The sequence below is a fragment of the Sebastes fasciatus genome, chromosome 13 (assembly GCF_043250625.1).
Source record: "Sebastes fasciatus isolate fSebFas1 chromosome 13, fSebFas1.pri, whole genome shotgun sequence".
Taxonomy (NCBI): domain Eukaryota; kingdom Metazoa; phylum Chordata; class Actinopteri; order Perciformes; family Sebastidae; genus Sebastes; species Sebastes fasciatus.
In genome coordinates, this window is record NC_133807.1 from 19,101,064 (window position 1) to 19,115,472 (window position 14,409).

Here is a 14,409-nt window from a genome sequence, read left to right on the forward strand (position 1 = left end):
GTGATTTGAGCATACTATTTATGTTAAATGCAGTACCTGTGAGGGTTTCTGGACAATATTTGTCATTGTTTTGAGTTGTTAACTGATTTCCAATAATAAACGTATACATACATTTGCATAAAGCAAGCATATTTACCCATTCCCATGTTGATAAGAGGATTAAATACTTGACAAATCTCCCTTTAAGTATATTTTGAACAGATACAAATGTGCAATTAGTATGCAATTAATCGGGATCTTCAATCTTATTTCTGCAAGACTTTAGCAAGACTGAATTAACTGGATATTGCAGGTAACATCCCTTGGTTGTTAAAAACATCTAGACTATGTCTGAGATACATTTGAATGATTTTGTTATTTTAAAATAACAGTTATTTATTTGTTCGTTTTTTACGCTGATATTAGATAGATAGATAGATAGATAGTAACTTTATTGATCCCGAGGGAAATTCAAGTTTCCAGCATCACAGTTCCATAGTGCAAAACATGTTAGTAAAAAGGCAGTAAAAGAGTTAGTAGTGCAAAGTACAAAAGATATACCAGATCTAAAAATACAAGGTGAAGAAAACTGTTAAAAGTGAATATAGTGCAGAGTAACAGCTGTGATACAGGACTATTAAAAAAGTGAATTTAGTGCAGAAGAGACTGTTAAAAATGAATATAGTGCAGGGTAACTCCAGTAGCTTATTCTATGAAAGTGCCCTGTATGCATTATTATCTGTCCTGCAGACCGTAGTATTATATATATATTAGTATAGTATAAGGATAACAACAGTGTAAAGAGTGATGAATACCTGCACCTGTCTGGATCTCTGGCATGAGATGGCTGCATCCTTCCCAGAATCCTCTACTTCAGACGGTGCCACGGCTCTCCACCAATTAGAGGGGCTGAACGAAAGCGTCGACCAATCAGAGAGGGGCTAGACAGAGCCTCGTCCAATCAGAGAGGGGCTGAACAAAGCCTCGTCCAATCAGAGAGGGGCTAGACAAAGCGTCGTCCAATCAGAAAGGGGCTGAACAAAGCCTCGTCCAATTAGGGAGGGGCTAGACAGAGCCTCGTCAAATCAGAGAGGGGCTGAACGAAAGCCTCGACCAATCAGAGAGGGGCTAGACAGAGCCTCGTCCAATCAGAGAGGGGCTGAACAAAGCCTCGTCCAATTAGGGAGGGGCTAGACAAAGCCTCGTCCAATCAGAGTGGAACAAGACACTGTAGATATGCGCATGCGCGGGGACACTAACGGAAGTAGGTGGTGATTTGACCGGTAATGATTAGCTATTAGCTTCTTCTAAGAACTAAATTAAAGCGTGTTTTCTTTGTCTTTACCCACTTTATTAACCTCGTACGTACGTAAATGTATTATGATGTTATTGTGACGACATATGGTTTATTGATATTCTATATAAGTGTTAGTTTATGGGTTTCTTTTAGCTAAATCCGTTAGTTAGCATTAGCTCTCAGCTAACTAACAAGACGTCATTGTGTTCTGTCATGACGCGTTAAAACAAGCAGAGATACTGCATGTAGTGTTGTCGCTGTTGTGTTTGTATAACCTTATCATCCTTGTCACGGCATGTTTGTAGTTACTTCCTTTATTAATCAGATGGTTTTTGTGTGATTGAGGTGGTTCCTGTGCAGCTGAATCTTGTCCCAGTGTGGAGCTGCACCATCATGATGTCCTGTCAGTCCCTCCTGATGCTGGTGATGCTGAGTGTCCTGACTGTGGGAGTCTCAGCGGTGGAAGTCCAACGTCCTCGCGGGGTCCCTTTGTCAAGTAAGTATTTATAATGTAATAACAAACTTAAAGGTCCCATATTGTGGAAGGTGAGATTTTCATGTCTTTTTCAAGATGTTTATTATCATGTCTTTTTCAAGATGTTTATTATCATGTCTTTTTCAAGATGTTTATTGTCACGCCGGTTATACAGGTACAATCGTGTGAAGTGCTTTTTGCTGGGAAGCTCCATTAAAATAATAAGTTATATTACAATTATAAAAGGAAATACTTTGTACAAGGGCATATTAAGAACATATACAGGCATATTAAGAACATATACAGTATATACAGTATAAGATATATTTTTGTGTGAGAAGGTGTCGTATGAATTATCTATTTAAAAGTCTGATGGCCTGGGGGAAAACACTGTTCCTCAGTCTGCTGGTGAGAGTCCTGGGGGTCCTGTATCTTCTACCAGAGGAGGGGTGTTTATCCTTAATGACCCTCAGGGACTTCCTGAGGCACCGCTGGGTGTACAGCTCCTTTTATATTATAAAGCAGGTTTAAGTGCTATATAAATACTGTTAAACTATCAAAACGCTTAATATACGGAGGAACACACACACAGCCCGTATTCAGAAATTGCACGTTTGAAACAAGCCGTTAGGATTTCTGTCCATTTGTGATGTCACAAATATACAATATTTAGACCCATGACACGGTTTTAAACATTAACATTCTAAATGTGTCCCAGTTTATTTCCTGTTGCAGTGTATGTAAATAACATCAGCTGACAGGAAGTAAACATGGACCCAAACTGTTGCCTAGCAACGCAATTAAAACGGAGCGTTTCAGACAGAGGGTAAATACAGGTATATTCAGGCAGACAGTACAAGGAAAATAATGTGTTTTTTTAACATTAAAGCATGTAAACATGTTCTAGTAGAAACACAAAATACAAGTATGAACCTGAAAATGAGCACGATATGGGACCTTTAACAAGAAAGATCCGTGAGTACAGTTATATAATGTGCACTGGGGTGAAAGTTCACACAGAGTTTTGTGTAGTTTTGGAGCTGTCATGACTCGTTTCTTCTGTTAAACCTCCACAGAACGGCAGTTCTATGAAGAGGGCAAACCGTTTACCTGCCTGGATGGCTCCCGCACTATTCCCTTTGACAGAGTGAACGATGACTACTGTGACTGCCAGGACGGCTCTGATGAGCCAGGTAACGTTACATATATCCTGCATGATGGAGACTCCTGTGCTACGGTCTTGTAGGGGTGTAACGGTACACAAAAGTCCCGGTTCGGTTCCCGGTTTGGGAGTCACGGTTAAGTACAGTGGCAAAAAAACTCAAATACATAAGGATATGTTTCTTTTCATTTATTTTCAAGAGATAGACAGTAGTGCAAGTGTCAAAGACGGACACAATCCTCTAGGTGAGGACTGAGGTAAAAGTTTCCGTGTGGGACTCACGCTTGTGGGTTTCAAATTATGTGCATCAATCTACATGCGGTGTATTCTGCGTGCGACTGCATGCACTTGGTCATGACCCCCGTACAGTGGCTGTTCGGTAAAACTGTTACAGCCCTACTGTCAAGTACTGTTTTCTTTTCACAGTTCACTGAATTAAACAAAATAGTAATAAATGTGAAGGAAGCCTGTTTAGGCTGTATGATTCTAGCTTTGCCAGGTCATGACAATATGGAGAAGTTGTTTTGTATATAATCTAATAACACATTTATTTGCAGGCACTGCTGCCTGTCCCAACGGCAGCTTCCACTGCACCAATGCAGGTTTCCGACCAGGCTTCATCCCTTCCTCTCGCATCAATGATGGAATCTGTGGTATGAGTTTTAGACTGTGCTGATACTGTTTCTTTTCGGGTGTATTGTGTGGGCAGGATTTTGTTTAACGTCTGTGTTTCTTGTACAGACTGCTGTGACACAACAGATGAGTACAACAGTGGTGCTGCCTGTCAGAACACCTGCAGGTGGGAATGCTTTTGGTTTATAACTCTAATAACTTATGCACGATTCACAGTCTAAGCCCGATATGCCCATTGAGCCTATACATATGCTTACAAATACATTTAATTTCCATAAAATGTTAAATGTTTTGTTTTTGTTGTCTTTATGTCGTGTGTGATTTGCAGGGAGATGGGGCGCAAAGAGAAGGAGAGCCTGCAGAAGATGGCGGAGATCGCCAAGGAGGGCTTTCTGCTGAAACAGCAACTTATCCAGGATGCCAAGAAGGGCCTTGAAGATAAGAAGGTGTGAATGAGAAGAAAACCTTTGGTATTTGTTTGTGTATTAATCAAGATCCAGAGCCCTGAAACATGGATCATCGCATTGTCAAATATGTTTTTATACAGATATACTGACACTTCTGTAGAGACGTTTGAAGGTGTCTACACTAACTGTTGTTGCTGCTGTAATATCTAGTTATGTCACCTATGTTTTGCTTATTATACACAGAAAAACTGAAAGCAGTAATATGAGTGAGCAGATGTTGAGCACATTAGGGTTGAGCGATATGTTAACATTTTCCAACCAGCCAGCATCTGCCCAACAACTGGCGATTGCCGATATATTCGTCCAATCGCCCAACCCTAGAGCACACCCCACTCACTCATTCTGAATGGACCTGGTTAACATCCAGAAACTAGACGCTGGCCATCTTAAGCCTCCTGTAAAACACAAACAAACAATTAAGCTAATTCCCTGTTGCCTTTGTGAATTATGTTACTTTAGCTTTTTATGTGACGTGTTGTTGTGGTTGCATCTGACAGTTGTTTTCTCTGGAATAGATGTTAAGCAGAGGTGCAACAATTAATCAATTAGATGTCAACTATTAAGTTAATCGGCAACTATTTTCATAATTGATGAATCGTTTTTTTAATATTTTTGTTTAAGAAAAGAAAGCTTCTTCTTAATGTGAATATTTTCTGGTTTCTTTACTCCTCTATGACAGTAAACCGAATATCTTTGAGTTGTGGATAAAATTAGAAATTTGAGGACGTCATCTTGGGCTTTGGGAAAACACTGATCGACATTTTTCACCATTTTCTGACATTTTATAGACCAAACAACTAAACGATTAATTGAGAAACAGATTAATCAACAATGAAAATAACTCTTAGTTGCAGCCCTGACGTTAAGACATTGTTTTGTAAATTGAATGGCGTTTTCAGGTATTGTGTAGATCTTAAATTGGTTAAAGGTATTCTCTTGATTTGTCTCAACAGGCCAAACATGCAGATGTTCAGGTCAGTAGGAAAGATTTGGAAAAGAGGGTGGAGGCTCTGAGAACTGAAAAGGAGACTGTAGAGATGCCAGAGAGAGAAGCCAAAGAGCGCCATCTGAAGGCCTGGGAAGGTAAATTAGGATGTGAAAGCATATCACCATCTACTGTTTGTACAGAGCATCACATCACAGATAGTGCAGTCTATCTTAATAACATGTTTGAGTTAAACTAAGTTGCCTGAATGCCACACACACTAGTAGTACTCAAAAAACTTCACTGATGCAAGATGTTTGACCTGAAGTTTAAATTCTGTCAAAACATGTAGTAACACTGTTTATACAGTAAATCTTTGTGTGATCAGAATCACTGATCACTCAAAAATGTAATTGTTGTTTCAGATCAAAAGGCAGTGATTCAAATGGAGAAGGACAAGGCCAAAATGGCTGAGGTGTTTCTTGAACTGGATGATGATGCAGATGGCCTGTGAGTATCAGCACCCTCCACAATGATTAGCACCCATAATGAGGGAGCTTAGCAGGGACAACTTTCAAAACAAAGTTGAATAAAATAGCACAAAGAAGAAATGCAGCATTTTGTTCATCTGGAGCGATATGTATTTTAAGTTGTCTTGTTGCTCTGTATCTTATTTATTGGGAATCCAAAATGCTGCCACACAGCAGACTGAAAACTAGATAATAATAATTTATCTTCTTTCAATGGAATCATATCGTGATGAAATCATATCTCGAGATATATTGATACCCAATTATGTTGTCTAAATTGATAAATAACAAGCACATACTAACTCAAAAAATCTGAATTGATAAGAATTCTGCTCATGGAGGAATACCCCAGTGTAGTTAAATCAGACTATTGTCTTATTCTGATTACTACAGTATGTATTGTGTTCATGCATGTAAACATAGTTTGTATAGCAAGAAAGCTAGAAATATGTATTCTGTTTTTTCTCTATAATTTGACTTGAAACTGTTCTGTTCATTTTGCACTAAAGTTCTTAGTTAAATGAGAAAATACACCATACTTTTTAAGTATTTAATTCACACAGGAGTATACACAATTAGGCTTTACCATGTGGTTATTTGATATGGACCATGTATTTATATATTGAATTACCAGAAAACACGCTATATCGTGATATCGTTATTGAGATAGAAGATTTCGCCCAGCCCTATTAATAACCTGATGGCATGATATAGAGACATTTTTTTCTGAACAAAAAATGTCTGAGATAGATTATCGCTTTTTAAAAAAGATTGCATGTTAATGCCTTTCATATTTTCACGTTGGCTGATCATTACGGTTATTCAGTTTTTGTTACTATAACTCAATGAATGATGTATTTTTGTTTGTGTCAGTATCTCGGTGCCTGAGCTTCTGTCCCATGCTGAGCTCGACCCAGACGCAGAGGATACCTTCACAGAAGCAGAGGCTGAGGTAAATGTTTTCTTTTTGTATTAATCCTAATATAAAAAACTGATGTTAAAGTGTTATCATTAGGGCTGTACCGAATTTTTTTTTTTTACATTGAAAGCTTCCTCTGAGTTTTTTGAATGAAGCTTCAAATATCTGTCATCATATTTTCTGACGTCATCACCCTAAAGAAAAAAGAAAAGAAAACCCTTGAACAAAATCCTCAATTTGAATAAAGTGATTCATCGGATTAAATAAATGTGCCTTTTTTTTAAATTAAATCAAGTTTCTTCTATGAATATAACTAGTCAACGTAAATACAGTACATGTAGGACTGAGGACGGAGCGCCGCGGTGTTTGCTGTGTGTGTGTGTGTGTTTGAGAGAGAGTGACAGAGAGGGTAGGAGAAAGTCGAAGGTGGACTATTACACGCAATGTTTCTGTAAGTTATTTATAACAGTCGGAATGCTACTTTGCAAACTGCCCGCCCAAACCAGTGATATTTTCTATTAAAGGGGAACACCACCTAAATTAAGAATTCCAATATGTTATTTCCATGGTTTAGGAAAGTTCAATCAATATTTGTGAACATGAGCTCCTCTCTCTCAAAGCCAAAAACCAGAGAAGTAAGTCTCAAACTTCTGATGTTATAGGGTTCAACGTTATGAATGAAGCTTTGAACTATTCGGTACAGCCCTTGTTATCATTAAATGTAAGCATTTTAAAAAATGTAACGCAACTTAAGGAGGTGAACAAATGTCAATATGAATATTGTCTTTGGTTTGCTTAGGGACTGTTGGGAGGAGTGGACAAAGTGGACACCGCAGCATTTGAGTCTGTTTGGAATAACATCAAAGAAAAATACAAATCAGAGGTGAGAAGCTGATGATTATTAGCTGATGATTAATATTATTCTTGTAACGCTCCACGTGTGTGAAAGCCTCGGCTCCTCTAAATGTGCGACTTTCTTGGCATCAGGCCAATGCAGACATCCCAGCGCCAGTGGAGACGCCGCCGGAGGAGATCAGGGAGCCAGTCCCCGACAATGACTCTGAGCAGTACCCTGAAGACGACATCCCAGAGGAAGAAGAGGAGGAGGATGAAGAGGAGGAAGATGAAGACCAAGATGACGGAGAATATAAGGTAAGCCCACTGAGTTCCTACATCAAACTTGTGCTGGATGAGTTTATTTCGGTGAGTCACTTTTATCGGTGTTTGATATGCAGAGCCCTCCTACGAAGCAGACCCAAGAAAAGAAGGATGACGATGGTGAGGGGACGATGCCACCCTACGACCAAGAAACGCAGAACCTCATTGATGGTAAGTGTGTGTGTATGAAAGTGAGTGACTCAGCCGGCCCTCGGTTATGAGTAAGTGAGTCATGCTGTGAAATACTAAAAGAAAGAAAGCACAGATGTGACTGCATACCTATTAGTTTCAATTTTTAATGTGCTAAACTCATCAGTCATCATCAGCAACACATAAGTTGTTTATCAGCAGAACAATGTGATTTATTGAGCAGATGTGTTGCTGTTATATGACTGAGGTTTATTGCTTGTCTTTTAGCAAAAGCATCAACAAGAAGACATGATTTGCTCAAACTTTTTGTATATGTGTAAGCACATGTATGTATGGGTTTGGACTGAATTTGCTTCAAAGGAATACTTCACCCATAAAATGACAATTTGTATATCAATACTCACCCCATGCTACCTCGAATTCCTGAAGAAATCTTGTTTTCTCACATGCTTCCACGGTGAACGAAGATAGAAAAAAAAAGTCTTGATGAATTGAAGTAAGTGGAGGCCACATTTAACAACAGCAAAACATCTGTTTACAAACTCTCACACAACTCGTGCAGTATAATCCAACTCGCATTTCTCCAGTCGTGTGCTCACTACTTCCCAAACACATGCATCTTCGCTAAAACCTTACTACCTAGCTAAGCCTAACACTTCGAACTAGTCTGGACTTGCGCATAGGGCTGCACAATTTATCCAGTATTAATCATGATCATGATTTTGGCTTCCCACAATTAAATGAAGTTGATCGACTGGGATATTGACGTTTAAATGCGTGCTTGCTCATAGAAAACCGCTGCAAATCAAATCAAGCGCTTCATAAAATAACAGCCAGCCACCACCTTCACTTTTGTTGAGCTCTCTTGCAGCTGCGTGCACAACCTACAGCGGTAGCCTGTGGAAAAACTTCCCTGAATGTTGTGGCTCCAGTCCAGAGTAAAAGAGTATTATACTGTATGTTACTCGTTTCGCCCGAAAATGCACTTAATTCATGTGAAGAAGAACCTTATTTTAAGGCTGATATATATTATTTCTACATTAGCAGGAATGTAGCACAACATGGAAGTGAAATCAGTGCTCTGTTTCTTTAAATGTGAAAGTGCAATAAAAATATTTTGTCCCTAAAATCAATGAATAATCGTGATAAATAATCATGATCTCAAAATTGATCAAAACTAATCGGGAGTGTCATTTGGGCCATTCGTTCACCATGAGAGAAAAACAGTTTTCTTCAAGAATCCAAGGTAACACGTGGTGAGTAACTGATATACAAATGGTCATTTTGGGGGTGACGTATTCCTTTTAAGGGTATATTTTAATTCTGTGCATTTGATTCCCAGCTGCTCAGAAAGCCAGGGATGCATTTGATGAGGCTGAGAGAGCTCTCCGGGAAGTTGATGATCAGGTCAAGTAAGTAGCAATACGAAGGAGATTCTCTGCTAATAATGCAATCAGTGTTTGTTACCACAACTGCAGTCTAACTCTCAACAGCTACAGTCAATTATTTTGTTGCACAATCAAGTGTTTTGAAAACAAAGATTACATGTTGGATTTTCTTTTTGTCTGCAGGAACCTTGAGAAGGAAATCTCCTTTGACTTTGGACCCAGTGCTGAGTTTGCCTACCTCTATAACCAGTGTTATGAGTTGCCTACTAGCGAGTATGTGCACATATGTCTCGTGTTTATTAATTATTATTTGTTATAAGTTCCTGCTTCTAAAGGATTAATCTTTTTCTTTCAGATACATCTACAGACTCTGTCCTTTCAGCAGAGTGTCCCAGAAACCAAAGTACGGTGGATCAGAAACTAACCTGGGGTGAGTGAATATCTGTGTTGTTTCTTACTATTTTGTGTTTTGCACGTTTTTAATTCACACTTGACTCATCCAATACTTTCCATCGTTTTCTTTCTGTAGATCATGGGGACATTGGGCGGGTCCTGAGGATAACATCTACGCTGTGATGAAGTATGAACATGGGACAGGATGTTGGCAAGGCCCTAACAGATCCACCACGGTGCGTCTCAGCCAGTCAGCCCCGACTTGATCTTTTTCTACACCCCATTAATGTTTCTCTTTGGACCAAGCACAGACAATATATATTCTTTTTGTCTTTCAGATTAAGTTAATATGTGGAAAAGACACAGTTTTGACATCTACCTCAGAGCCCAGTCGCTGCGAGTACATGATGGAGTTTACCAGCCCTGCTGTCTGCCATGAGCCTTCAAGCCTGGATTCAGCGCTTCATGGGCACGAAGAGCTCTAGATCCACTGAATTTGTGAGTAACCTTTCTGTGTTTGTTGCTGTCAGACCTCAAAAACAAATTGAGATAATCTCACACTGTGTAATGTGTGGGTCACATACTGTACAGTAGGTGTGCTGCAGGACCACACCTTTTCCCCGGTAGGATCTTAACCTTTCTTGGCCCCATTGGGTCAAAGATTGTGTAGAAGAGTCATGTTTTTGAGCAGAAAATATACTGCACCTACAGTGAACCAAGTTTCTAAATGGTGCTTTACTCAAACAAAACAAAAATCAGGGACAGTCAGAGCTGCGTAATGTTTCAACATTTTGGAGGAAAGGAAAGGAAGAAAATCCCCAGTGCAGTTACAGCTTCCCTTTAGAAGAAGAGCAGGACGGCAGCAAGAGCAAGGTAACAACAACTTCATTTGAGTTCATTGTAGTTGTTAAGTTGATAGAGGATTAATGATGAGAGTGTATGGGTGAGACAAATGCATACAGCACTATATTGTGCCACATTTCCTTTGGATACATTATTGATAAACTGGCTGAAATAATGTGATGTATATTTACCTTACTGGTGCAGTATTGCATCCATCCGTTACTGCAGACATCTTAACTCTAAAAGGTTTGTGACACGTCAGCCTTTTGCAGTGAATGGCTGTTTTTCATTTTTCATTTCCATTTAGTTAAATGGAAAGCATTTCATAATGCGTTGAGTTAATAGAGTATTTGATTTATTCTTTCTTTTTGAAACATTATTTAACAGTTTTTTTTTAAGGTTACAGATACTGCGATAGCTTGCAGTATTTTGCGCATCATAGAAATAGCTTGGTTTGGTGACATTACTGACTGCGTTTACATGCATAAAATATTCAGGTTTTTGCCTTTATTTCGAAAAAGACAATATTCCTACTAAGCTCTTTACATGGCTAATGAAAATTAATATTCCACTAATGTTCCCCATTACTTTCAGCCATGCATACTCCTATTAACGTGGACTTGTTCGACCATGCAAACTCAGCCTCCCTCTTTCATTCCTTCAACCACCTTTGGCATTGCCATATTTGCACATATCTAAAAACTAGGGCTGTCAATCGATTAAAACATTTAATTTCGATTAATCGCATGATTGTTCATAGTTAATCACAATTAATCGCAAATTAATCACACATTATTTATCTGTTCAAAATGTACCTTAAAGGGAGATTTGTCAAGTATTTAATACTCTTATCAGCATGGGAGTGGACAAATATGCTGCTTTATGTAAATGTATGTATATATATGTTATTGGAAATCAATTACCAACACAAAACAATGACAGATATTGTCCAGAAACCCTCACAGGTACTGAATTTAGCATAAAAAATATGCTCAAATCATAACATGGCAAACTCAAGCCCAACAGGCAACAACAGCTGTCAGTGTGCCAGTGCTGACTTGACTATCTTGCCCCAAACTGCATGTGATTATCAGCTAACTAGCTTTAAAACAGCCCGCTACAACCTCCGAAAGATCGGCGGCCTGTCAGATTTTTAAAAGGTTAATCAAATATTGCAAGTTGCATTAATGTGTTAAAGAAATTAGTCGGTTAAAACAAATTTGCGTTTGTGCATGTAGAGAAACACACCTACAGTACTTTGAAACATTATGAAAGACTTGGATATGAAAAGGTTTTTATTAGGGCTGTCAAAGTTAACGCGATAATAACCTGTTGATATCCAAGTCTTTCATAATGTTTAAAAATAGGTGTGTTTCTCCTTCCCACCAGAAATGTGGGCTTTTCTTTCAAGCATGCATCTCAGTAAACTGTTGACTAGTTGGTTTGTGTACAACGCACAGAGCTGGACGTAAACAGGCAAGAGGCTGTGTGTCGCATATTGCAATAAAAAAACCAATGTAGACTTATATTGTGAACGTGCTGTATACATGTCCAAAGAATGCTCCTAAAACCAGAATAATATCAGCATATCCCACATGTCTTAATCTGAAAATGCTCCACTCAGAATAAGGTAATTCATGATATCCAAACAGAATATGCTGGTTCCATGACCTGTATCAAACTCACAATATTGTCATATATAGAATAATAGTTCAATATTAGAGTGCATGTAAAAGTAGTCAATGTTACCATCGCTAAACAATCTATAGTGACATCATATTGTGAGCTTTCCTGTGAGGCTCAGCCATGATGCTGTACAGAGTGAATAGAAATGAGGTGTAGCTTCCCTTAAAATAAACAAGGACTATAAAAGGCTACTGTAACTTATTTAACTTTTCAGATGGATTTGGTGTTTTAAACTCATCAATCATGTATCTGTTTTATAGTTTTTTATGATTGATGGTGATGTTGTAGACAGGGTCTTGAACTAAGCTTTATTATAATGATAGTATGGATGACTTTAGGTCTGTTCAAGCGAGTGTGGAGGTGAGAGAGTCTAATGTATTGTGGACCTAAATAAACACAGCATAACCCAAATGTAAGTGCTGACTCTAAGATAACACAAGAAGGGGATTTACATCACTGCTATAAATGCTTAGTCCTTCGGAAAACAAACCTCCGGGGATTAATTGCAACTAAATTGCCCTTCCCTTTTTAACAACTAGGAAGTCATGACTTAAGCAAACACGCCATTGAAATGAATGTGTCTGCACTCACTCTTTCAGGTTGTTCTTGAGGGACCACAGTCGCCATAGCAACCTGAAGTTGCCATGCCATGCCGGGAGCGAGCGGCACCACCTCGGCGTCGATAAACAATTGAGAATAAACGATAGAAATTCCAATGAGTAGTTATCTCGTCCGCACATCCAACTTCCTCTGCCACCTGTTGTGTTGTTACTGATTTGTGTCAAATGTAGTCATTCCATTGTTTTCAAATAAAGTTCATTTTATCATATTCCAAGCATGTGTCCATTTTTAAAGGTTATATTGATAACATTTTTATGTAGACGAATCATTTAAAAAAAATTAATTCACTCAAAAAAGTTATTATGACTGTGAATTAATAATTTTAAACATTTTGACGGGTCCAAAATGAATGTTTTGTTTATCTCTGTGGAAGATATCTGACGTTTGGTTCCCACTTCTAACAAGACTGGTAAGCCAATAGTATAACGATGTTGGTATCGCGTGGTATCTCGTTTTCTTTTCATTTGTTGTGATGTGAATGCAATGGAACGGGGAAGGAGATGCGACAACTAGTGGCTGAATGTTATCAATGTTATAAATTGTACCTTTTAACTCCAGTATAAAACTACATTTTCTTATAATTAGGCACTTAATCGATACAAGTGGCCTCCTAATAAGGTGCATTCAATCTTAATTAATTGTAGTAATTAAATATACTTCTAAAACATGATAAAATAAATAACACATTAGGACGAGCTTTGTAGAAATATTTCTACTGTAATTTTCTGCCGCTGGGTGTCTCAATCAAAACGATAACAAAAGACGGAGTTGTTTGATGTTGTTAAGTAGCGTGGGATCATGTGAGTTGTTGTCTTCACCACCATTGCCGTTGGCTTTTCTCGGTTAGCAGAGCCGGCCCTAGGTATAGGCGGAATAGGCGGTATAGGCCCCTAAACTGACACAAATTAGACCACGGACCCCATTTGATAAGATTTTGTCCCAGGGTCCACCATCTGATAGGATTTTAGCTTTTAGACGTTTTATTACAGAAAGTGTATCAAACCCATGACCAAAAAATAGTCATACATTCAGTCATCGTTCAGGAGGTTTTTACCAGGAGCCGAATTATCCACAGAGGTCTCCTTCTCTCCAAAACAAACGGACCTGGTTATTAAAACCGGTAAAAACACTGAATAAAGCAGTTTCAAATTACAAATCAGTGTTTCTCTAATGCTGTTTGGCTGCAGCTAACATTTACTTAGCTGCTTGTTTCTGTGATAACCTAAGATCCAGAAGTCTGATGATAAAACTCGTCATCCGGTTAAAATATATTTTTTAAAAACAACCAAGATCTAAAAGGTGTATCATAAAAATGTGGCTTAAAACTGGATAAAAAGTAAAATTACGACAGCTTCTGGCAGATAACCACAACGCTGACGCATTGCAAATTGGATATGACGCCATTGGCAGGCGACCAAATGAATCGAGCAGTTACCTTTATTAAAATTACGGATTTCTCAGTTTGAAAATTGTTGGAAACATTTGAGATAATGTAAATACACAACTCAACAAAATATATAATGTAGGTCTAGTCATTTTTAGACATTTTAATGAGGAAATGTTGCATATTATACCTTTAATTAAAGGTCAACTCTCAAACTATTCAGCCTAGTTCTTAATCTGCATTCATTTAATGGATATAAAATATATGCCTACTTATATAAAAACACCTATTCCATAACTAACTGGAGAGCGTAAGGAAACAACTTGGTATCAACAGAAATGTTTGGTCATAACATTCAATAATATTCTTTAGACAGTCAATAAAAATTGGGTCACTCAA

General features: G+C 38.3%; 1 protein-coding gene across 3 annotated transcripts; it reads left to right on the top strand.

Annotated features, from left to right (window-relative positions):
• Nucleotides 1–1,230: 1,230 nt before the first annotated feature.
• Nucleotides 1,231–12,834, top strand: prkcsh (PRKCSH beta subunit of glucosidase II). Of its 3 annotated transcripts, none has more exons than XM_074655993.1 (18): nucleotides 1,231–1,340; nucleotides 1,622–1,772; nucleotides 2,828–2,944; nucleotides 3,471–3,566; nucleotides 3,655–3,712; nucleotides 3,875–3,992; nucleotides 4,967–5,096; nucleotides 5,364–5,448; nucleotides 6,342–6,420; nucleotides 7,187–7,270; nucleotides 7,375–7,539; nucleotides 7,623–7,716; nucleotides 9,038–9,107; nucleotides 9,267–9,356; nucleotides 9,439–9,513; nucleotides 9,613–9,712; nucleotides 9,815–9,974; nucleotides 12,605–12,834. In XM_074655993.1, exons 2-17 carry the CDS (start codon nucleotides 1,670–1,672, stop codon nucleotides 9,959–9,961), a joined length of 1,611 nt encoding a protein of 536 aa, XP_074512094.1. In that variant the 5' UTR covers nucleotides 1,231–1,340; nucleotides 1,622–1,669; the 3' UTR covers nucleotides 9,962–9,974; nucleotides 12,605–12,834. The 3 variants fall into 3 exon arrangements, with proteins under 3 accessions (XP_074512094.1, XP_074512096.1, XP_074512095.1); XM_074655995.1 differs by lacking the exon at nucleotides 12,605–12,834 and adding an exon at nucleotides 10,236–10,334; XM_074655994.1 differs by having other exon boundaries at nucleotides 1,233–1,262.
• Nucleotides 12,835–14,409: the final 1,575 nt, after the last annotated feature.

What these genes read in the sequence shown, in the direction of transcription:
- prkcsh (XM_074655993.1), top strand. Translation starts at nt 1,670, where the DNA reads ATGATGTCCTGTCAGTCCCTCCTGATGCTGGTGATGCTGAGTGTCCTG. An exon ending in CCATCTGAAGGCCTGGGAAG is followed by an intron (nt 5,097 to 5,363) that starts GTAAATTAGGAT and finishes TTGTTGTTTCAG; the next exon opens with ATCAAAAGGCAGTGATTCAA. An exon ending in GCCCTAACAGATCCACCACG is followed by an intron (nt 9,713 to 9,814) that starts GTGCGTCTCAGC and finishes TTTGTCTTTCAG; the next exon opens with ATTAAGTTAATATGTGGAAA.